Genomic DNA, 22,786 nt, shown 5'->3' on the forward strand with positions numbered 1-22,786 from the left:
CTCCTAAAACCCTCGGAATTTCCTAAGGGATCCTATCCTAATGAGAGGGATAAAAGTGTATTTTGTTATGTTAATACGGTGACTTCAGAAAATCTCGAAGGCTAGGAGCTGGTTGCCAGGGGAGACAACCCTGTGATTGGAAGGTGGGATCTTTTCTTCCCACCCCCAGGCATCTGGGAGGGGAGAGGGGCTGGTGATTGAGTTCACTCACCAATGGCTGATGATTCCATCAATCACGCATCTGTAATGATACGCCATAAAAATCCGGAAGGACAGGGTTCAGAAAGCTTCCAGGTTGGGGAACATGCAGAGATTTGGGGAGACCAGTGAACTTGAAAACTGCATGGGGGCTCCTCACCCTCTCCCATGGCTGGCCCTACGCACCTCTTCCATCTGGCTGTTCCTGAGTGATAGCCTTTTATAATAAACCAGTGATCTAGAAAGTAAAATGTCTCTCTGAGTTCAATGAGCCGCTCTAGCAAATTAATTGAACCTGAGGAGGGATTGTGGGAACCTCCAATATATAGCTGTTGATTCTCTGGACTTGGGACTGGCATCTGAAGAGGGGTGTGGGGGTCGGTCCTGTGGGAGGGACCACTTACCCTGTGGACCTAACGCTATCTCCAGGCAGAAATGTCAGAGCTGAGCTGAACTGTGGGGCACCCACAATTGGAGAGTGGCTCAGTGGTGGGGAAAAACCTCACAGATCAACTTGGGAGCAGAATCAGGCAGGGATAAGTTGAGACGGCCCTGAATGAAAAAATACTTCACCTTTGGGGGGTCTCCCAGATCCTCCAGGAAAGAGCTTGCACAGAGAAGCTGATTTATAATTATAATTATGTTTATATAATTATAATTATATTATATTTTATATATATTTATAAACTATATATAATATATATAAATATATAGAATATATATATTTTATAAATATATATATTCTATATATTTATAAATATATAATAAATATATTTTATTTATAATATATATAATATATATATTATATATAATATTATATATATTATATATATATTATATATATATTATATATTATATATAATATATATATTATATATTATATATAATATATATATTATATATTATATATATAATATATAATAATATAATATATATAATAAATATAAAAAATATATAATAAATATATTCTATATATTTATAAATATTATGTTGTAATTATAATTATTATTATGTATTTTTTCTAGATAAAATGACTTCCCAGAACATGAGATACATTCACATTCATAAACAAATCTGTAAGCAACTCAAAACCCAAACCCAGGGATTTTTTTTTTTTTTTTTCAAATCAACTGTGGGTTTTGGAATGATATTGAACGTCCTTCCATCTATTAGTGTGAATTGTGAGGAACTGGCCTTTCTCATTAAGGTATAAGAATGCTTATTGACTTTAAAAACCTTCAGAAGGTTTTATGTGGGAAACAAAATTGAGAATGAACTTAACTCTCTTAAAAAAATATGCCTGGGGCGCCTGGGTGGCTCAGTCGGTTAAGCATCCCACTTCGGCTCAGGTCACGATCTCGCAGTATGTGAGTTTGAGCCCCGCGTCGGGCTCTGTGCTGACTGCTCACAGCCTGGAGCCTGTTTCAGATTCTGTGTCTCCCTCTCTCTCTGACCTTTCCCCGTTCATGCTCTGTCTCTCTCTGTCTCAAAAATAAATAAATGTTAAAAAAATATATATATATATATATATGCCTGACCGGAAAGACCTGAAGCAAATTAGCAGTTACCTCTGAGTGATAGAGTTATGGATAATTTTTTTTATTTCCTTCATTTGGCTTTACTCTGTTTTTCAAATATACTCCAAGCGTGTATCGTTTTTAGAATCATGAAGGGGCATCTGGGTGGCTCATTCCGTTAAGCGCCTGACTTCGACGCAGGTCGGGATCTTCTGATTCGTGAGTTGGAGCCCTGCGTTGGGCTCTGTGCTGCCAGCTCAGAGCCTGGAACCTGTTTTGGATTTTGTGTCTCCCTCTCTGCCCCTCCCCTGCTCACACTCTGTCTCTCAAAAATAAACATTAAAAAAAAAAAAAAAAGAGGAATCATGAAAAAAAAATGTTAAAGCCTGAATTTTGGAGCCCATCTCAAGAGCACCTGAGTTGGGCTTGCTGAGGGGGGGGGTGGGGGGGGGTGTTGGGGGTGGTTCTGCACAATTTGCCCTTTCGTTCACCATGGCTGCATAGGGCACCTAGCACCAGGGGCCTGACACGGAGTCGTGCACCCCAGATGTGGCCTGGACACAAGACCAATGACCCGAGCTGCTCCTTGAGACTCATTGGCTGGAAGGAGGCGCTGGATCTGCCCCCTGACCTCTGGGGCTGGAGCCCAGGGTTAGCGAGCGTCCAGGAGGGTGAAAGTCGTGAGGCCACATCCCCTTGGAAGAAGCGATCGCTGTAACCAGAGGTCTGGGGCACAGGCATGTCTGAGAGAATGCTGCATGGCCGAGGAGGACCAGAGCAAGAATGGAGGGCGCGAGGGGGACACCGGGGCCAGGAATGCAGAGCACTTGGCTGTGAGAGCCTGGAATTGGGAGCTGAATGAGACAGGGACACGTTGAGATGCCTGAGGGAAAAGATGAATCACTTATGGGAGGGACGGAAGGGAGGGCGCTGGCCGGCTGGGAGGTAACAGCTCTTCCTGTGGAGCAGGTGCAGGGCCAGTGGGTGCCTGTAAGGAAGGGGTCAGGAACGGACTGGACGGCCGGGAACCAGGGTGCCAGGGGTGCACCTCCTTGGATCCCAGGGCCAGGCACCTGCCTGCCCCTGGGACTGCTAGACCTCTCACACTCCGAGCGCCGAGCTAGGCCCACTGGTGCGGAGGCTGGTGCTATCCCTGACGTGACCGGGTTTTGGACACCTGGCCCCCAAGACGCCGGTTTTCATTTTAGAATACAAAGGCCATTTTCTCCGGCGACTCGTCTCCGCTCCCTCTGGTTGGTGATCGGGTTGTCTGCAATGTGCTTATTAATTATTGATAACCTTGTTGATTTTTAAACTGTACTTGCCTTTAGCAATGGCAGTTTGTAAAAGCACACGATTACTTTAAATACACACCCAGGAGAGTCTTCGTTACATTGGCCCACTGAGAGAGGAGGCAGTGTACAAACAATATTTTAATATATTACAACGTCTTACAATACATCAGATCAATACTCCAGAGCAGCACATATGAAGAAAAAATATATTTTTTTCCCCTAATAATGGAGACCTTCTATACACACTCAAGACAAAGCTTTAAAATCTTAGGGCATGATTGGTCTTCCTCTAATCACAGCTGATTAAACAGTCTTTCAACCAGAGGGTAGCCTATGGGAGGAGTTATTGCCCGATAGAGTCTCATTGAGACTTCGCTTGTGTTAGTATCATGTTGTCTCTCTCCCAACACACTGACTGGACTCCAGACCCCAGCAGAGAAGGAACAGGAGCCTGCATTTCAGATGATTCAGCTCATGATCTCACTCCCCTCTGACCTTAAAAGAAAATAGGCGACTTTCGCACCATCTATCACTAAATGGCAGAGTTGATTCATACTTTTGAAACCAACATGCTATTACTATTGTCTGACCTTTCTAGGTTTCCTAAGACAAAATTCTACTCATATCATCACCATGTAAACATTAGCAACACTCAAAAGCACCACAAAACCTTTGTTCTTCACATTGAAATGGAGATGCCTCAGTTAAATTTACCATTTGTTTTTTTCCCCCTTTTTGTTCATTATTTTTTTTCCAATTCCAGTTAACGTACAGCATCGTGTTATTTCAGGTGTACAATATAGTAATCGAGCGATTCTATACATTACTCAGTGCTCATCACGAGACGTGGACTCTTTTTTTTTTCAATAAAAAAGACTGTGTTTCACAAAACTGACACTCATATTTAAAACTGAAAATATAAAGCCAAAGGTTCTGTAGTTCAAATTTGAATTTTACTCAGTGTTAAATGTCCCAGTTTCTCCCCCTTAAAAATGAACATTTAGATATTTTAAACATTGCCGATCCTAACGGTGCATAAGGAAGGGGAATAGTGATGTAAAAAACAGCCGGAAACTAGATGTAGGATACTTATTTCTCTGGTGCAGTTTTGTTTTGTTTTGTTTTAGACTTCCTTTGGGGAATGAGTAATACAATTTCCTGCATTTTGAGTTTGATCGAATTTGAGAGAAATTCATTCCAACTCAGAGGATTTGGACTTTCAGTTTAGATTTTGTTTCATGATTGAGCACCTGCTGTCTACCAGACAACGTCTTCGGTGCTTTCACATACGTGAACTTCGTTTGCTGAACTTACTCTTGTTGAATAATGTGAAGATCAGCAAAGTGTGGTCATGTTATGCAAAAAAAATCAAAAGTGTTTTATATACTGATTCTATATACTAAGGTCATCATAGCTTAGTTACGGTCATAGCTTAGATATGTTCAAGGCCCATACAGGAAAAAAGCTTTCTAATTCATTTTTCTCTTAAAATATAAAACAAAAAAATGGAAAATGCAGGACAGCCCATCCTATTTTATTTTTTATTTATTTAAAAAGTTTTTATTTTATTTTTTTTAACCCATCCTGTTTTAGATGGGACACAAATATATTTCTGTTGTACGATAGTGACTTCAAATTTGAAGTAGAAATATCTTTTCCGGGAGAAAAAAAAAAATCACAAACCAAACTTTCAAAATCACCAAGTCTGGAAGGTAAGATTATGAAGCGAATCTCTGTGTGGCTGCTTCACAGACTCGGGCAGCGTCCAAACGCCACCTAGTGACCGACACTGGCATGGCAGCTGGGTTACAATTTCTCCAGGCTTGGGCAAAAAAAAAGGTCCACGATTTTGCTTTTTTGAAACAATGATAGGAAATTATTGTTTTCCAGGCAATGAGATACTGTCTAAATTACATAAACAAACTGTGTGTGATATTTCCACAAGTAGAGAATCTTTTCCCCTGACCCAGTTTAAGTGATATTTTCCCAAAGAAGCGAAGAAAAGGAAGGCACGGGTTTTCTCCTCTTCGCCTACTTTTTTTTTTTTTTTGGACCCAGATTATATCCTTGTTTCAAGTGATTCAGAGTTAGTTGAGAAATATTATATTGAGTCATGGCTTCATTTATGTAAAATCCAGGTACGTTCTAAGTGTTTCCCTTCATTCTTTCCTACACAGCATCCCAGTGCCTTTTCCTAACAGATCAGACCAATCTAGCAGCCGTGATTTATCACAGATACAGGGACAACTGTCTATTCACATGCACTCATACGTTGTTGCAGGGAAGATCCCGGTGGCTTGGATGACAGGTGCATACAGCAATCTGAACCCTGACCCCTTTGCATGAAGTGTAAAGTATGTATTTGTTTTGCTGAGACTCTTGGAAGAGAAAAGGGACTAGCAGAGAGAGCTAACATTCACGGAATAGTCAGCATGGGCCAGGGGCCGTGCAGAGCGTGGGCACATGAACTATCTCCTTCTAGGCCCTTACTGAACACCCATGAGATCATCATCTCCTGCTCTCTGAAAACATCTGTTGACTATTTCTAGACTTCTGGGTTAAAAAGTCCAAGACCACGATGGTATGAAGGCAGAAAGGACAGAGTTACAGTGGGCAGACTAACCAGGGGAGGGATTGTGTCGTTGTTCTAGATGTGAAAATTGCCATCTCAACATTTAGCAAAAAAACAAAAAAAAAACAAAAACCAAAACCAAAACAAAAAAACAAACAAAAAGCCCCCAACTCTATCAAATGAAAGGTCTGACAAAAATAGCTTCAAAATTGGGAACACGGGAGCCGCAGAAAACACTGCTCAAAAAACTAAATCCTAAATAAGCGAATTAACTAAAGTTAAGGGTTTTGCATTATCTGTGGATTTTGATGATCCAGGATTTACCGTGGAGAATCAGGTAGCAGGTGCAACAGAAGATGGGATTGGGGGCCGTTGAGAAATGCAGCAGGAATTCCTGCTGAGCCCGGCCAGCACACCTCAGGTCCGAGCGAGCGTCCCCACGGGCGCGTTGAAGGCTGGGTCCACTTCCGGACCTACCAATCCAGCTTCAGGTCTGCCTTGCTCCACACATATTTGCCTCCTCGCTTTAGAAACATCTTTTCATCAAATCCACTGAATTTTATAGCTTCTTCTACGCCAACATCCAGGATGGACTTGGAAGGATCCTTCCGCCCGTTCCTACAATTCAGGAAGCGCATCTAGAAAATTCATGACAGAAAGGGGATATGTTTGTATAACTGATTCCTTGAAACTCAGTGTTGGGGGGAGGGGTGGTTAATCCAGAATGATGTCTGACCCTGGAGCCATTTCAACAAATATTTAGCGACAGCTGTTGGCCAGACACTACACTGAGGATGCCGACCTCCTAGAACACTCTTTCTCTGCTCGAAGAGCTCACTTGAACCAACAGAAACACATTAGATCGACGAGCACATGATAAACCAAATTACATGCCTGCCACATGTCCCTCCATGGGTCGGGGGGAGGTAATGTTTAGAAATTGTAAGGTGGAGGGGGGGACCTGGGTGGCTCAGTGGATTAAGCGTTCAGACTCTTGGTTTGAGCTTAGGTCATGATCTCATGGTTGAGCCCCTTTGGGCTCTATACTGGCAGCACAGAGCCTGCTTGGGATTCTTTCTCTCCTTCTCCTCTCTCCCTGCCCCTCCGCCACTCGTGCTGTCTCTTTCTCTCTCAAAATAAAAGAATAAACTTAGAAAATTTTAGAAACTGTTAACTGGAGAGAACGGTGTTATAAATGCACAGAAGCACGACACAGGCTGGCATGTAGGTGATACTACTGGAATGAAAACTGTTCACGCACAGATATACAGGTGTAAAGTTACTAAAACTTTCTTTTGAGAAAGGGAGAGAGTGGGATAAGAAAGGAAATACCAAGGCGGGCAGGCACCAGACCGAAGAGTCTTATACGCCCTGTCAGGCGGGAATGAGGTCTTCACCCTTCTTAACACCCACCATGTCACTAAGCACCTTACAGTAATATTTGATGATTCAGAATGGTCTTAAATTACCAAAAGCAAATTCTGGTTCCACTATGTTTGTGCCAACTGTGTGGAGGTCAGAGAGTTTGTAAAGGAGCGTTGGTCCAAACCCCCTGCCTATCATGATACTCCAAAAACAGAAATAAATTCTGTTTGACTTTTCCTCTCTACCTCGAACCCTCTAACACTGGACATTAGCATCATTGTCTTTCTCCTTATGCCCCATAAAGAGAGTTTGTCCTACTGACAGACCATGAAATGGCTGTGAAGCATCATTGGTTAATTTGAAAATAATAAAATACCAAAAGTCAAAATGAGCATTTCTCATTTTGACAAGTTCCATGCATACGTTAAAACCATTGTTCTTGTTGGAGTTCATTTCTTTTTTTAATGCTTTTTTAAATTTATTTTTGAGAGAGAGAGACAGAGACAGATGGACCAACAGAGTGTGAACAGGGGAGGACAGAGAAGAAGGAGACACAGAACCAGAAGCAGACTCCAGGGTCGGAGCTGTTGGCACAGAGCCCGACGCAGGACTCGAACTCATGAACCTCGAGATCATGACCTGAGCTGAAGTTGGGTGCTCAACCGACTGAGCCACCCAGGCGCCCGTGGAGCTCACTCGTGTCTTAGAAACAGGTCTTTGAATGGACTTGTTTGTCCTGTAGTAGAAATATTGGCAATGGTTTATGAATCCAGCAAAAAAAAAAAAAAAAAGACAAAAGAAAAAAGTAATTTGTTTTTCAAATTTGAGAAGGGGAATATTTTCCTTCTTCTCTGGAAGGCAGAGCGGGTAGCAATCGTGTCAGTGACTTCTGGAGAGGAGCCGCAGGTAACCTCTTCTCACCAAAGCCAAGATTGATCAGGGGACAAGCTGGCAACATCAGAGGTATTAAAGGTGATGTGAGGCGTGATAGGACCTTCCTCCAAAGTACCCTGGGTGCCCTGGTGCTGGAGAACCCCCAGCCCAAGACAACAGGACTTTCTATGTGACACCCAAGGACCCATCGCCCCACGGGAGAAAGCCTGAGCCTTTAAATTTTATAATTCATGGGGCGCCTAGGTGGCGCAGTCGGTTAAGCGTCCGACTTCAGCCAGGTCACGATCTCGCGGTCCGTGAGTTCGAGCCCCCTGTCAGGCTCTGGGCTGATGGCTCAGAGCCTGGAGCCTGTTTCCGATTCTGTGTCTCCCTCTCTCTCTGCCCCTCCCCCGTTCATGCTCTGTCTCTCTCTGTCCCAAAAATAAATAAATGTTGAAAAAAAATTTTTAATAAAAAAAATTTTATAATTCATGAGAAATACTCACATACTCATCCAGAATAAGGTAGGAATCTTTCATCTGCAAAAGAGAAATTAAATACAAACTTAGTTTCAAGTATATTTTCCAGTATGTGCGCTCAACGGTCGGTCTTACGGGGTTTGCGTGTTTGTGTTTTATTGCTTCCGGAGTCTGCATTTCTTATACTACGTGAGTGTCTTTGGCTCTGCCCCTTACGAGGGGATCCATCAGTCAGCGCCCCTGTCCCCACCCAACATACATCTCCAGGGGCATCTCTCACAGTTTTCAGCAGGCTGGATTCTCCGCCCCAGGCTGAAAGGGTCAAAGGACACTGTGAGAGCTTCTCCGAGGATGAAATCCCCAGGCTAATTTCCCCATTTTCTCAAGCTGTGGGAGAGCCTTGTTTTTTATTCAGTATTCCCAATGGCTATTTTTCCACCATGCATGGAATTTCCCCCATTTTCAATGGAATTAAGCTTTAAGGCCATTAACCCGGGAGTCTGCCTGCAGATTTTAATGTTACCTTCATTACCCGTAACTGGTTTTACCTTCTGTAGGTATATGAAAGGCGTCCCTATTCTCCTAGAGGAAGCTATACCTACCCTCTCGAGGCTGCGTCCTTGGAACAGCTCCCACCGCGGGAACGGTGGGCGGACACAGAGTCCAAGGACAGGGGCGGGGGAAGGGAACCTGAAGGTCTTTCAGAGGCCCTACAGCTGGCAGGTGCAGGGCTGGTGGTGGGTTCCAGCCCGAGGCTGCACCCTCCCATCCTCCTCGCTGAGCCCTCTAAAGGAACAGTGTGTGGATCCCTTGAGCTAGAGAGGTCCCTGCTTGGAACCATCTCAAGACGTGACCGTGTCTGCTCCATTATACCTTCTGGTTAGACTCGGGCACCAAGCAGGACACCTCTTTGTGGCGGTCTAAGAATCCTTCAAATTCTTCATCGCTGATGATGAATTGCTGCGCTTCTCTCAAGGCGTCTTCTCCAGAATTCTCCCCCTCGATGAGGAGGCACTGGAAGACCTGGAAGGCGAGGAGGGTGTTTGCTTAGCAGAGAGTGACCCCCCCACCCTCCCATGATTACGCCCCAAACCTCACCTCCCCAGACCCGGCTTCGTGTCCTCTATGCAAGGAAGAGTCCTCCTACTAAAGAACATTCTAGAAAGACATCGCTCTGGGTCCCTCAACGTCAGAAAGTGCAAACGGTCTGAAAATATAAAACTGGTCGAGTTTATGTTTGAGCCAGTCTGACCAATCTAACCTTTTCAGACCACCAACTAAGTGATGTTCACCGCAGGGAATGGGAGTATGAAGAAAATAGACAAATCATTTGCGATCCACCAAGAAATAAGTATTTTCGAAATGTTGTCTCTGCTGACTTCAAACATCCCTTAAGCCCTCTACACTACGTGGGGCTTTTTTCAGTAGATATACAAGGATAGTTTCCAAAGCCATTAATAGTCTTTTAACATTCTTTTAAGTAAGTAAAGTGTGTGTGTGTGTGTGTGTGTGTGTGTGTGTGTGTGTGAATTATTATTCCATCGTAAGGAATAACATCCTCTGAGAAGGAAAAAACTGTCCCAGGGACCTGAGCAAGGTGGTAATAGGTGACAGCTGATCAAACACAGACCCAGCACAGAGCCCAGGGCTATAGGGTTTTCATGTAAGGGAAGGGATTACGCACAGCATGTAATTAACATTTTAGCCAGCTTAGAATTAATTTTGAAGCGCCCTACACGTTGCCTTCTTTGCTCACTCTATTCCCACCCCTTCTTCTCTGCTCCCTAGTCCTTAAACATCCATCCCCGCGGACCCTGGTCACACAGTAGATTTACTATTTGCTTTCCTGGATGTCTTGCTCTGTAGGCTGGGAGCTTCCTGGGAGGGGACACCTCTCATCTTTGTCCCCGCAGCACCCATCCCCAGTTCAGGCACAGGGTGGGGAGAGAGAGGAGGTCAGAGGAGGTCTCCACACAGGTGGGAATCCCAAGCTGGCTTGAATAGCAGGTGCAGTAAAGACACGCAGGGACTTTGGCCCTGGTGACTTTGGTTCCAGAATCCACCAACTTCAGTGGGGCTTGAGATGCAAAACAGGAGGAAGGGTGGTGGGATTAGATGGGGAAAGTCAGGTGCAGCCTGCTCTGTTGTCCCCAGAGCAAGCCTGAAGGCGATGGCAGACCCCCTGTGGAAGAACACTGAGGTTTCTTCCCTCCCACGCTCGTTCAGTGCTGGAATACTGAGCATGGGGCCTCCCGTGGAGGACGCGGCCTCGGGGGTCCAGGCACCTGACCCAGGGGTGCTGCGTTTCATCAGTTTGCGGCCTGCAGACACCAGTGATCTGATGCCAAAACTGCTTTTCAAACAGACAGTAGCTAATCTGCTCCCTCCAGAAAGCTCAGGATTTTGAAAAGGCGATTCTGGAGTGACTCAGCACGCAGAAGCCACAAGAGGAGTTACAAGATGGGAGGAAAGAAGCTATGGGATCAGGAAGCCACAAGGAGCTCCTAGCAAACCAAGGCCAGGTATGTATGTATGTATACACACACATACAGGGAGAGAGAAGCTAAAAAGAGAATAATGAGGAAGCCAGTAGTGGAACAGAGATAGGGGACCAGGGAAAAGGAAAGTGTCCGGCAGGTGGCTCTAGAAGGAAAGTCTAAGAGCTTTGAGCCTCGCCTCTGGTCCTCGTCCATCCCCCTTGCTGGACCACAGCCTTCGTTCCTGCCCCTGTCTCTCTTTCTTGGCTTTTCTCTAATTCCTTCGGGGCATGGGGCGCAGGTCCGAGAAGCTGCGTTTCAAACAGTTCCCTGAGTTGAGTCTGAGGAACAGCCAGGGGTAGGAAAGTTTAATTTGTCATTATCTGCAAGTGTCTGTCCACGGTGGGTGCTGTAATTACACCTTGAATTGGAACGTTAGACTTTTAGTAGCTGATGGAGGGATCGAAAGCACGAATCTCGGTGAATGAGCTTTGCTGCAACTTGGGGATGGTGTTGCCCCAATATCTACTAATAATTCAGTGAATAATATATTAACAGAATTTATGAAGAACGTATATCCATTTATGAATAAGCCAAGAGTTTTAAGAAGAAATCCAGTGTTACTATATTTAATAAAGAAATATCGGTTAGGTGTTGGATGGATATATGCTTTATTTTTTTAATGTTTATTTTGAGAGAGAATGAGAGAGCGAGGGGGGGGCAAAGAGAGAGGGAGAGAGAATCCCAGGCAGGCTCCATGTTTCAGTCCCCATGTGCGCAGGGCTCACACTCATGGACCTTGAGATCATGACCTGAGCCGAAGTCCGACGCTTAACCCACTGAGCCACCCAGGCGCCCCACCTATGGATGTATTTTTTTAGAACACCTGCAAGCATTGACTATATCTTTTGACCTTTATCCTCCCAATACTCCAGAAGGGAATCGGTTCCAGTTTTTAGAAGGGGGAATTGAGGCAAAGACAGCGTAAGCAGCCTAAAGTTTAACAGGGCTGGAAGAAAGCATGAGGACCCGGTTTCCTGGCTGGCTCCTTCAGTCCAGAGTTCTCTCTAACCTTGACATTTCGGGTTTCATTGACACAAGCGTCTCCCAAACATTTTCTGAGTTATACTCGGCAGAAGCGACACGGGACACGGTACTTACTTTCCAGCGGACCGGGTTCAGGGCTTTAATCTGCTCCCTCATATCCTCATCCACGTTGAATCGATTAATGACAGAATTTATTTTGAAGGCCACTCTATAATCTCTACACCATGTCCTCAGTTTTTGAAGATTCTCCACGTGGTTCTTCTTTCCTTGGCCACGACCAATGAGGACGTTGACTTGTTCATCAAAGCTGTCACAGGAGATGGCAAGGATGTCCAAATATTCACCTGAAGGAAAACGGGCATCTTTAAGCTTTTCCATTCAAGGACCAAACCTTTTAGGCCATTTATAGGTTTTTATGATAAAACGTGTCTTGTTTGTATCTGATTTTTCATTTTTTTTCAACTTTATTTTATTTGGGACACCAGGGTGGCTCAGTCAGTTAAACCTCTGACTCTTGATTTCAGCTCAGGTCATGATCTCACGGGTTGTGAGTTTGAGCCCTGCAATGGGCTCCATGCTGACAGTGTGGAACCTACTTGGGATTCTCTCTCTCCCTCTCTCTCTCTCTTTCTGCCTCTTCCCCCACTTGCTCTCTCTCTCTCAAAATGAATTAAAAAACCTTTAAAAAGTAAAGTTTATTTTCTTTATTTTGAGAGAGAGAGAATGTGTGAATAGGGAAGTAGCAGGGAGAGAGGGAGAGAGAGAGAAACCCCAGCAGGCTATGCACTGTCAGTGCAGAGCCTGATGTGGGACTTGATCCCACGAACCGTGAGATCATGACCTGAGCCTGAAATCAAGAGTCAGATGCTAAACCTGAACTTAAACTTACACTGAGCCACCCAGGTGCCTGAAGCCCAGACATTTTCTACCACCCACTCATTCTCCGGCCACATCTTCACAGTGGACTAGTTTTGAGCTTTCCTCATTATTAGGACTTTGCAGAATTGGTTGCAAAGTTGATTCTTAAAACGACTCCCTAATTATAGAAACTAGGGGTTCCAAAACTCTGTAAGCAACTATTGTCTGATTTTCTAATCAGGGAGCAATTTGAAGTACGATGTGGGGGCTAATACGTTATCCACACGTACGTCCTCCGCCTCTCAATACAAACTGGGAACTGATGTGATTGGCCGTCCTGAACTCTGAACCATGAGTTGTGATCTATTAATTAATGTAGCTCCATCATAGGGTAACTAATCTTTAGTTTCTCCAAGGACAAGCACTTGTCTTTTACTTCTTTTAGAGGCTCAAAGTATCTAGCACAAACTGGAACCAGAGTGGGCAACTGACAATTATTTAAAACAACTCAAAATGGGGCACCGGGGTGGCTCAGTCGCTTAAGCACCTGGCTCTGGGTTTCGGCTCAGGTCATGATGTCATGGTTGGTGGGTTCAAGCCCTGTGTTGGGCTCTGTGCTGTCAGTGTGGAGCCTGCTTGGGATTCTCCCTCTCTCTCTGCCCCTCCCCCTTCTCATGTTGTCTTTATCTCTCTCAAAATAAAAAAAACTTAAAAAAAAATAAAGCGACTCAAAATGTTCTAAAAATTGGTCTCAGGTAAATTCCCAATGGCTTACGATATTGAAGAAAGGAATGAACTGAGAGAGTGGTGTCTAACCCAAACAAAATCAAAGTTCCAAACTAGAATAGAGACCTGTCAGTTATGTTATATTAGTTGATATATCAGCTGAGCATCTCTGTCCATTGGTTTATTCTGTCACTTCTCCAGCTTCTGCTCTATGATCATGATGTCCCCTCCTCCTGCTCTCGGATTTTCTTGTCGGAGCCCTTGTGAAGAGAGAGTTAGCAACGCAGACCTGTGTGCTCAGTCCTTGTAAGTCTCCAGGAAAGCCTGGAACCTTGATGGAGTCTTGGCCGATCCCTGCACATATGGATGCCAGCACGTTCTCTGGGTGTCCCTTTGATGATGTATGTATGTCTAGGGCACGTTCTATCAGCTTGTCAAGAGTTGTTGGGATTGTTATGCAAGATTCATGACGTACCTGGTTTCCTTGCTGGGAGTCCCGGGTTTCAGTTGCCGTGGGTGATTGCCCAACAGTGCGAGCCTAAGTGACCAGCCCTGCATAAAAGTCTCAGGCCCTAAGACTCCAATGAGCATTCCTCGGCAAAAACATTCCAAACACGTCCCTGAAGTTCTCGGCTAGAGAGAAAGCACATCTTGTTTGCCCTGGAGGGGAAGGACCCGGGAGCCTGCGTCTGGCCTCTCTGGACCCCAGGGATGCACATCTTCTGCTCTTTCCGAGCTGTGTCCTTGGCTCTCAGGAACCTTAGCTGCGGCGATAAGTGGCCGCTGAGTCTCGTGAGCACTCCTAGAAAACTACCAGACTCAGCAGCAACCTTTGTCCACTCAAGCTCACAGACTTACCCTTGGTCCTTTAAACCAGAGGTGGAAAATTGAGGCTTACAGACCACCCGGTGAGACACAAACGCTGCCGTGGCTGGTCCTCGTGGCATCTCAAAATATTTCAAATTTCCGTGCAAATATTGAGTTGGGAGATTTCACAGAGCATGTGGATTTCTGAAGTATCTTTAAGAGTTTCGGGACGTGGCGACACGTACCCCAAACCCCATGTAGGACAAACGCCCGTGGAAGCCCGTGGCCAGCTGGCGGTCAGCTCGTCCACCATGAACAGGACTCGGTGCTTCCCATCCTTCACAGCCTCGCGCTCTCTCACTGCTCCCCGCGGCTGGAGTGGGCTTTTCTCATGCGCTTCCAGCTCCACTGACTCCCCCTGCCTCTCCCACACAGGCATCTGGGCTTCTGACCCTGGAGAGCAGCGAGCCCGCGGGGCCTGCTCCCCGTACCACGATGGCGCCCACATAGAGCCAGTGTTGGAGGGAGGACGTTACGCAGGGACACCGCCGGTAAACCCGACCGATCATCCTCTGCTCACACGGTTCCCTAAGCCTCTGTTACCTCACTGAATCTGGTTCCCAAAGTTTCCTTTGATGCTTCTGACCCTGATTCACTAAGCGGCTCCCTTCGCAGTCTTCCCGGATTCGTCTTTCCTGGACACTTTCGAATCTTGTCTTCCTGCTTACCTTCATCCCATGGGCTACACCACCCACATCCACCACCGCCTCCCCCCCACCACACCCGTGTCTTCACCATCTCCGGAGGGGCATTTGGTCAGAGCCTTTCTGTGAGCAGTCTCAACAGAGAATAAATGCGGCCACGTTTTCGGTGGCGTCCAAGCTCACACCGCTCGTCCAAAGGGAGGACGGAACACTGTGCTCTAAGAGTTAGGTAATTGTCTCCTGAAATGATAATAGTAATAACAGCTAATATTTTCCGGGGCTCCCTAAGTTCCAGCCTCTGCTCTAGGGATGTTACATCTATGGAAACTCAGCTGTGAGTTACCTCCAGGGTCTTAGGATCCATGGTTCGCCATCCCGGCTGCAGAGCGGAGCCCCTCGGAGCCCCTCAGGTTGGTCTGTCCACACGCCACGACGTTCTGACATAACGAGTCTGGGGTTCAGTCCCCCACGCAGATAGTCTACTTAAATGTCTTCAGCAGCCGCATATGCAGCCAAAGGAGGGGAGGACAGTTTTGGCCCAAATGCTTCATCGATGAGACTAACAGAATGACAGTTCCTTCGAGATTTAACAATTGAGCATTAGCAGCAAGCCATAAGGGTTTATTCTGCAGAATGGTGTCACTGTCCCCTGCTAGTGGCTAAGCTAAAGCCACAGGCGCCGATACCTGCTCACTTGGGACGCACAGAAGAGTCGCGGTTGCTAATATTTTCTGTTATCTGTCTTGCCATGCTTGTTTACGTGGAGCCCTGCGGCATGAAAACCTCTAACTGCATGCCAGCCTTGTAAAGATATTAGAGTTTGGTTTCTCCTCTCTGCCCAACCCCCCCCCCGCCCCCCAGCCTAAGGCCCCGGGATGGAAGGACCCAGAACCAACACTCGCAGCGGCCACGACTCCCGCGTGACGCCAGGCAGCTCACCGTAAGTCCTGAACCAGCGCTCCCGGATCAGGCTCCCGTTGCTGACGATGCTCACGCTGGGCAGCCTTAGCTCCTCCTTGCAGAACCTCACCAGCTGGCCCAGGTACTCGCCCCGGTCATGAATGAATGGCTCTCCCCCCGAAAAGTTGATCTTCTCCATCCCTGTGAGAGGCCCGACGTGCATCTTTTATTCCCCGCCCCCCACTGCAAAACACCCCTTGTGGCTTTAACCGCAAAAGGGCTGTTTTCTCAAGGTAACAAAAACGAAATGATTATCTACCCCCCTCACCCCCAAGCCTGGCTCCCCGTGCTTCCCACGGCGGGGAGGGACTCACACACACACAAGCCGGGGCCTACCCCTTGGCCCCTGCTTGAACACGGATGCTCTTACTAGGGAATCAGTTACACGGGTGAGAGACTCTCTTAGGAGGCAAAGGGGGTGCTGAGTCAACACAGGGATGTGCGAAAACCTCCTCCATCCCATCCAGAATGGTCTTTCTTGGCACCTTCTCAAGACGGCCCCGCACGCTGCCCTGGGGGTCCCTTCCCTCTCTGCCTGCTGGATGCCTGTGGTTCCAAAATTCCTGCCCTTTCCTCTCTCAACGTACTCCCTTAGTTTGGAAAAGGCTTTCGAAAAACAATATGCAAACTATAGGACTTATGTTTCAAACGACACCTGTGATCAGTTGTTTGACCAGGTATATTATTCTGGGTGAAATCACTTTGCCCTCGGGATTTTAAGGGCGTTACTCGTTGTCTTCTAGGTTTTCATACTGTTGTTCAGAAGCCTGATAATACTTTGATTCGTAATCCTTTCAAAGGACATGATTTTGTTGTTTTCCCTTCCAGAAGCTTTCTTTCCAATGTCCCCAGATTTCAAGGTGATGTGCCTTAGTGAGATCTGTCTCTATTCACTGTTCTGGCCACTTGGCAGGTCCTGGATGGAAAAATACAGCTCCTTTGGGAATGGGAAGTTTCTCCTATTTTGTCGGTAACTCCCACCTCTTCTCGAACCTGCTTTTCTCCCTGGAGGTTCTGGTCTGTTGGTGCTCCGCTTGTAACCACCACGCCCTCGGGCTGTGTCTCTGGAGTCCCATTTTCTCAGGACCTTATCTTTTAGTCTTTCTATCAAAATTCTAATTTTGGAAATCCCAGTGTCCACTCTCCAGACTCTCCCATATCCTGACTGTTTTCTCAGCATTGTGTTACTTCTTATGCATAATAATTTTCCTCTCATCTCTCTGGGATGATCAGTTACAGATTTTTTTTTTTTTTGACGTTTTCCTCTATTCTCTTTGCTGATTTGTTTTGGCATCTGCCTTTTACTTTGGGGTTTCTATTTGTCCCTTCTAATTTGAGTGAAGCATAAAAGAGCGGAATGGAATTTCTGTGATTCAGGAAGAAACCACGCAGATGGAGGGTTTCGGTACAGAGTGACAGAGCGAGAAATGGACTTATTCACTGGATAATGCCCCACATGCCGGTAGCCTTGGTGTTTCCTCTGGGCCATTTTGTTCTCCTGGAGAAGGACTCTTAATCTCCTGCTATGCCTGACTACCTGGCTGCCTGTACCCTGGAAAGTACCAGCAGGCCGGTTCTCAACCCCCGGCCTTCAGTGTGGGTTCTCCTCCCGGCCCCACCTGGGGTCCCTGAGCACAGCCTTGGTGGTCCAGATCCCTCAGAAAAGAAGCCGCCTGTCATCTGCAGGACTTGGAGACGGACCTCGTCTGACCGTGGTGGGGAGAGCCGTGGAAGGGCCTTTGGCCTATTTCCTCCCTCCCGCCTCACCCCCTACTTGTGGATCAACGCTGTGCTTCTGCATGATAACATGCTTCCCGTCTTTGAAATGTCCTACATTCCATGCAGCAGGCTAGTGAGCCTCTTACAGCCACTGCCCTGCAGACACATGCTGAAGGCGTCCAAGAGCCATAAACCATTTAGGACAACAACCTGTGGATTTCCTTGTGGGCTTATGCCCCTTCTTTCAATGATGCTATTGGAACTTTAGTGGCATGAAGGAAAGATTGGAAGGACGCTCAGTAGAAAGTCCGGAAGGTCTAAATACATTTAGAATTTCTGCAGCGATATTGTCATAGTGGAGTTCATTTCAATTCAGTTCAGTTCAACTCAGTTGACTGCGTCTCTACCAGATGCTCTGTTCCACTGGCAATATCAGAGCGGGACGTTTCCAGAATGAACCCTTAATCAGCAAGCAACTAGCTCCACTAAGTGAAGTTTGAAACACACGCTTCATGGGACTCTAAGGGTGCTGATAGCTCAGGCACCGGACAGCCTGCTCGGATTAGAGACAGAAGCCACCACACTTCAGAGCATGCGAAGGAAAGGGCACAGGGTGACAGGCTGCTGAAACAGAAGTGTGTGTGGGCATCAGAGGTAAAAGGAGCAAGCATGAGACCAGTAAGAGCAGCAAACAGACCGAGTCATTGGAATAAAATAATTAGAAGCACCAAATAAACTAACGGAGAAGGCTGGGGATCTTATTAAGGGCCAAACAGCACAATCTGCCACAAAATTCCCTAAGAATTTTATTTGTTAACATCCATTCAACAAACTTGGTCCCTACAAAGTATGGAATACCGTGCCTGGCCATTTCATTTGTGCAAACTCACTGTAGCCCAGCTTTTAAAATGCTGTCCAGACCCGGTTTTGAGGTCCTGGCTGAAGGCTGGTCATCCTTAAATTCATCCTTAAATTCATTCAGCAAGGAAGGAATCATTACCCTGGTTTTTATTATTTATTTATTGTTTAAAGTTTATTTTTGAGAGAGAGCGAGAGAGCGTGTGCGCACACACGCGAGTCGGGGAGGGGAGGGGCAGGGAGAGGGAGCGAGGGAGTCCCAAGCAGGCTCCGCACTGTGAGCGCAGAGCCTGATGTGGGGCTCAAACTCACCAAAAGCAAGATCATGACCTGAGCTGAAATCAAGAGTTGGGTGCTTAACCAACTGGGCCACCCAGGCGCCCCATCCTGGTTTTTAGTTGCAGGGTTGAAGCCCAGAAAGGTTCACGAATTATTCACGAATACAAGGCTAGGAAAAAAAAAAATGCTGAGATGGATGTCCAAGCTCCAAAGCCTTCCATTTTGTCAGCGGGGCGGCCCTTCACCCCCGCTTGCCCAAGCTAGTCCCGCCTGATGGCAGACCAGATGTCACCTGTTATTCTTTTCAACACCGCCTTTCACGCTCCGGTGGGCCTACGACTGGACAGTGATAAGTTCTATCCCCTCACTGGTGAGGGCTAGGAGCCTGGCTGTGTGGTGGTGGTTATATTTAATAAAAACATCATTATTCCCTAAAGTGTGGTTAAATAGGGTCAGACAAACTAGAGAGCGTGAGCCAGTGTGTTGGCCAGTGGCGTGGCCCTTGATGAGTTTGAGGGTGAGACGTAGAGGGGATGAAAGGAAGAGAGAGCTGAGGGAACGGGATGTGGATGTGTAGTTAAGATCTTAGATGAGGAACAATGACTTCACAATGGTCTTAACATACAAGGAGTGATCCTATTACAGCCCAGATCACTACTGACCCCCAGAGTGGCTACCTTCTATTCCGTGTTCTCCGTGTAAAAGCAAGAGGAGTCAGTAATATTCTGGAGAAGCGTCTTCAGCCAGAGTAGTACATTTTAATTGTAAATATAATTTGCATTTAGATTTAAATTTTTAATCACCACCAAAGTAGATTTTTCCTATTTTAGCCAGAAATCTCACCTACAGGGCACATAACCTATACTACACCTTAATCATTTTAAGTAATTTTGGTTTTATTTACTTAAAACTGAGAGGTCACCATGTAAGGGTTTTAATTATAACTAAAGTAGTTTAGGCCCTATTAAGAAACATCTGAGCATTTGCTTATCTGTGCCTCGTAGCTACTTTTTGAGGTTGGCATATGAGTTACCTTCACGCACATTTTAAAGATTAGTTAACTTACATTCAGAAAAGTTAAATGTCTTGGCGAGTCACGTAAGTGCTTCAGCAAGAGCTCAAGTCCTGCCTTGCGAGTCAAGAGTCTGAGCTCTTTCCAGGACGCCAGACCTCCCTTCATTTGCTCATGTCTCCAAAAACATTTATTACCCCCCTATTACATTCTAGATATTCTCCTAGGCACAAAAATACACAGAATGCTAACATTCAGCCTTGGAACTCAAACCCTTTGGGCACCCAGATATTAAAAATAAAACAACCTGGGGTGCCTGGGTGGCTCAGCCAGTTAAGTGTCTGACTTCAGCCCAGGTCATGGTCTCATGGTTCGTGAGTTCGAGCCCCGTGTCAGGCTCTGTGCTGACAGCGTGGAGCCTGGAGCCTGCTTCGGATTCTGTGTCTCCCTCTCTCTCTGCCGCTCCCCCACTTGCACTCTGTCTCTCCCTGTCTCTCAAAAATAAACAAATGTAAAAAAAAAAATTTAAAGTTTCATGGGAGGAACACATACATAATCCAAAGTAAGAGACTGGAACATTGTAGTTCCCAAATCAGAGTTTTTGTCTTTGTTTTCAACTTTCCTCATTGATTCTTTCTGGAAAACCCCCACTGCATTGGTGCTTTGGACAAACTCAGAAAGTAGAACGGTCCCAACCTGCTTCTTGGCAAACGGGGGGAGCGGGGGCACTGGGAGCCCGGCAGGTGCAGGGACCTCCGCTCACCTGGAGGCTATAGGAGGGATGGGTTTGCAGTCCCTCTGGGCTGCGCCAGCCGACTGGTTCCGAAGGCCCAGGCATCCCCCCCAAATTCGCCCCAGGCATCCCCCCCAAATTCACCCCAATTCTCCCTCGCGGGACGGACGCGCTGCAGGCCCTCTGCCACCTGTGCGCATCCCCAAGCCCGTGGCCGCGCCCTGACTTCCTCCCGGGACCGGGGACTCACCGGCTTCCTGCAGCAGCCGCAGCCCTCGCTTGGCCTCGTCCAGGGGCAGCACGAAGGACGTCTTGGCCGTGTGGAAGCAGAAGCCACACTTGTAGTTGCACTGGCGGGTGAAATGGTAGTTGACGCTGGTGGGGGTGGTGGGCTGGTCCGGGCCCTGCCCGCCGTCCCCTCTGCTCTCCTGCGGTTCTCCCCGGCCCGGCTGCGGTGGCCGGGCGCTCTGGCCCCCTGGCAGCCAGAGTGTGGCCCTGAGCCAGAGGACCCAGGGGACCAGGCTGCTCCAGAGGGAGCGCAGGGGCTTCCTGAAAGCGCTCAGCAGCTTTCCAGCAAAAGCCACGGGCACCAGCATCCACATGGTGGCCAGGCTCCCTGAGGCTGTCCTGCTGCCTGGAGACAGGGCTTATATGTGCCAGGAGCAACCTGTCACATGGGTTGGACGGACACACTTCTGACTAACTCTCTCGGCTGAGCTCAAGTTTCGATTTTCCTGTTCGTGAAAATGAAAGTTGGGACGGGGCCAAGGCTGAAGGCTGGGGATGGGGGCCAGCATCCGCCCGGCCCGGCCTCACCTTTCACCTGTCTTGGGGGCCGGCACGGGCCTTCTCACTGGATACAGACCAGGACCTCGCTCTCTGTCCGTCTGGCCCTCCGTCCAGCAGGGAGCCGCAGCCCGGACAGAGATGCCGTGGCTCTCCGGGCGGCACGTTCCTCACACATGACGCTTCCTGCCGCCGCCCCCAGCGAGAGTCTGGTGTGAAAGCCACAGAATGAATGGCACGGGCGGCCCTTGCAGGGCGAGGACAGGACCCGTGGGCCTCGGCGCCCCTTGCAGACCGTGGTCCAAATGCACAGGCACATAATAACACCCATCTTCCATCCACCTTTAGCTGTCCATCTCCACCTTCTGTATTTTCCCAGGGTTGAAACTCAGACACTTACACTCTCCTGCATTTTTAAAAAAAATTTTTTTGGGGCGCCTGGGTGGCGCAGTCGGTTAAGCGTCCGACTTCAGCCAGGTCACGATCTCGCGGTCCGGGAGTTCGAGCCCCGCGTCGGGCTCTGGGCGGATGGCTCGGAGCCTGGAGCCTGTTTCCGATTCTGTGTCTCCCTCTCTCTCTGCCCCTCCCCTGTTCATGCTCTGTCTCTCTCTGTCCCAAAAATAAATAAAAAAACATTGAAAAAAAATTAAAAAAAATAAAAATAAAAAAAAAATAAAAAAAAATTAAAAAAAATTTTTTTTTCAACGTTTATTTATTTTTTTTGGGACAGAGAGAGACAGAGCATGAACGGGGGAGGGTCAGAGAGAGAGGGAGACACAGAATCGGAAACAGGCTCCAGGCTCTGAGCCATCAGCCCAGAGCCCGACGCGGGGCTCGAACTCACGGAGTGCGAGATCGTGACGTGGCTGAAGTCGGACGCTTAACCGACTGCGCCACCCAGGCGCCCCTTGCATTTTATTGATTGATTGATTGATTTAAAGTTTTTTTATTTTTAGTAATCTCTGCAACCAACATCAGCCTCGAACCCACGACCCCAAGATCAAGAGGTGCTCGCTCCTCGGACCGAGCCAGCCAGGCACACCATTTCTATTTTACTTTTTTTTTTTTTTTTAAATATCTACTTATTTTTGTGAGAGAGAGAGTGGGGGGAGGAGCAGAGAGAGAGGGAGACACAGAACCCGAGGCAGGCTCCAAGCTCTGAGCTGTCAGCACAGAGCCCGACGTGGGGCTTGAACTTGCCAACTGTGAGGTCATGACCTGAGCCCAAACCACACGCTTAACAAACTGAGCCACCCGGGCACCCCATTTCTAGTCTACATTCAAAAGACCATAGGAAAATCAGAAGCTTTACTAAGGTGCTTGTTCATTGTCAAGAATTACAGCAGTTTCTTCCTGATTTTCAGTTTCCTAGAGAGCATTGTCGAATTTTGTGCTGAACCTTTTTTTTTTTTTTGCTTTAGCTGTCTTTAATCAGAATTGTCTTAAAAATTCTTTTTAACGTTTACTTTTGAGGCAGAGAGAGACAGAGCATGAATGGGGGAGGGTCAGAGAGAGGGAGAC

At 47.0% G+C, this 22,786-nt stretch overlaps 1 protein-coding gene across 1 annotated transcript; it reads right to left on the reverse strand.

Moving 5' to 3' along the window:
• Positions 1-3,130: 3,130 nt before the first annotated feature.
• Positions 3,131-21,156, reverse strand: RSAD2 (radical S-adenosyl methionine domain containing 2). The gene is made up of 6 exons (XM_043604615.1): positions 20,730-21,156; positions 15,858-16,019; positions 11,938-12,167; positions 9,173-9,322; positions 8,327-8,359; positions 3,131-6,220 (listed from the first exon to the last, which is right to left on the reverse strand). The coding sequence occupies exons 1-6, from the start codon at positions 21,079-21,081 to the stop codon at positions 6,056-6,058; spliced, it is 1,092 nt and encodes a 363-aa protein (XP_043460550.1). The 5' UTR covers positions 21,082-21,156; the 3' UTR covers positions 3,131-6,055.
• Between the last annotated feature and the right edge of the window lie 1,630 nt (positions 21,157-22,786).

This window comes from Prionailurus bengalensis, chromosome A3 (assembly GCF_016509475.1).
Source record: "Prionailurus bengalensis isolate Pbe53 chromosome A3, Fcat_Pben_1.1_paternal_pri, whole genome shotgun sequence".
Lineage (NCBI taxonomy): Eukaryota > Metazoa > Chordata > Mammalia > Carnivora > Felidae > Prionailurus > Prionailurus bengalensis.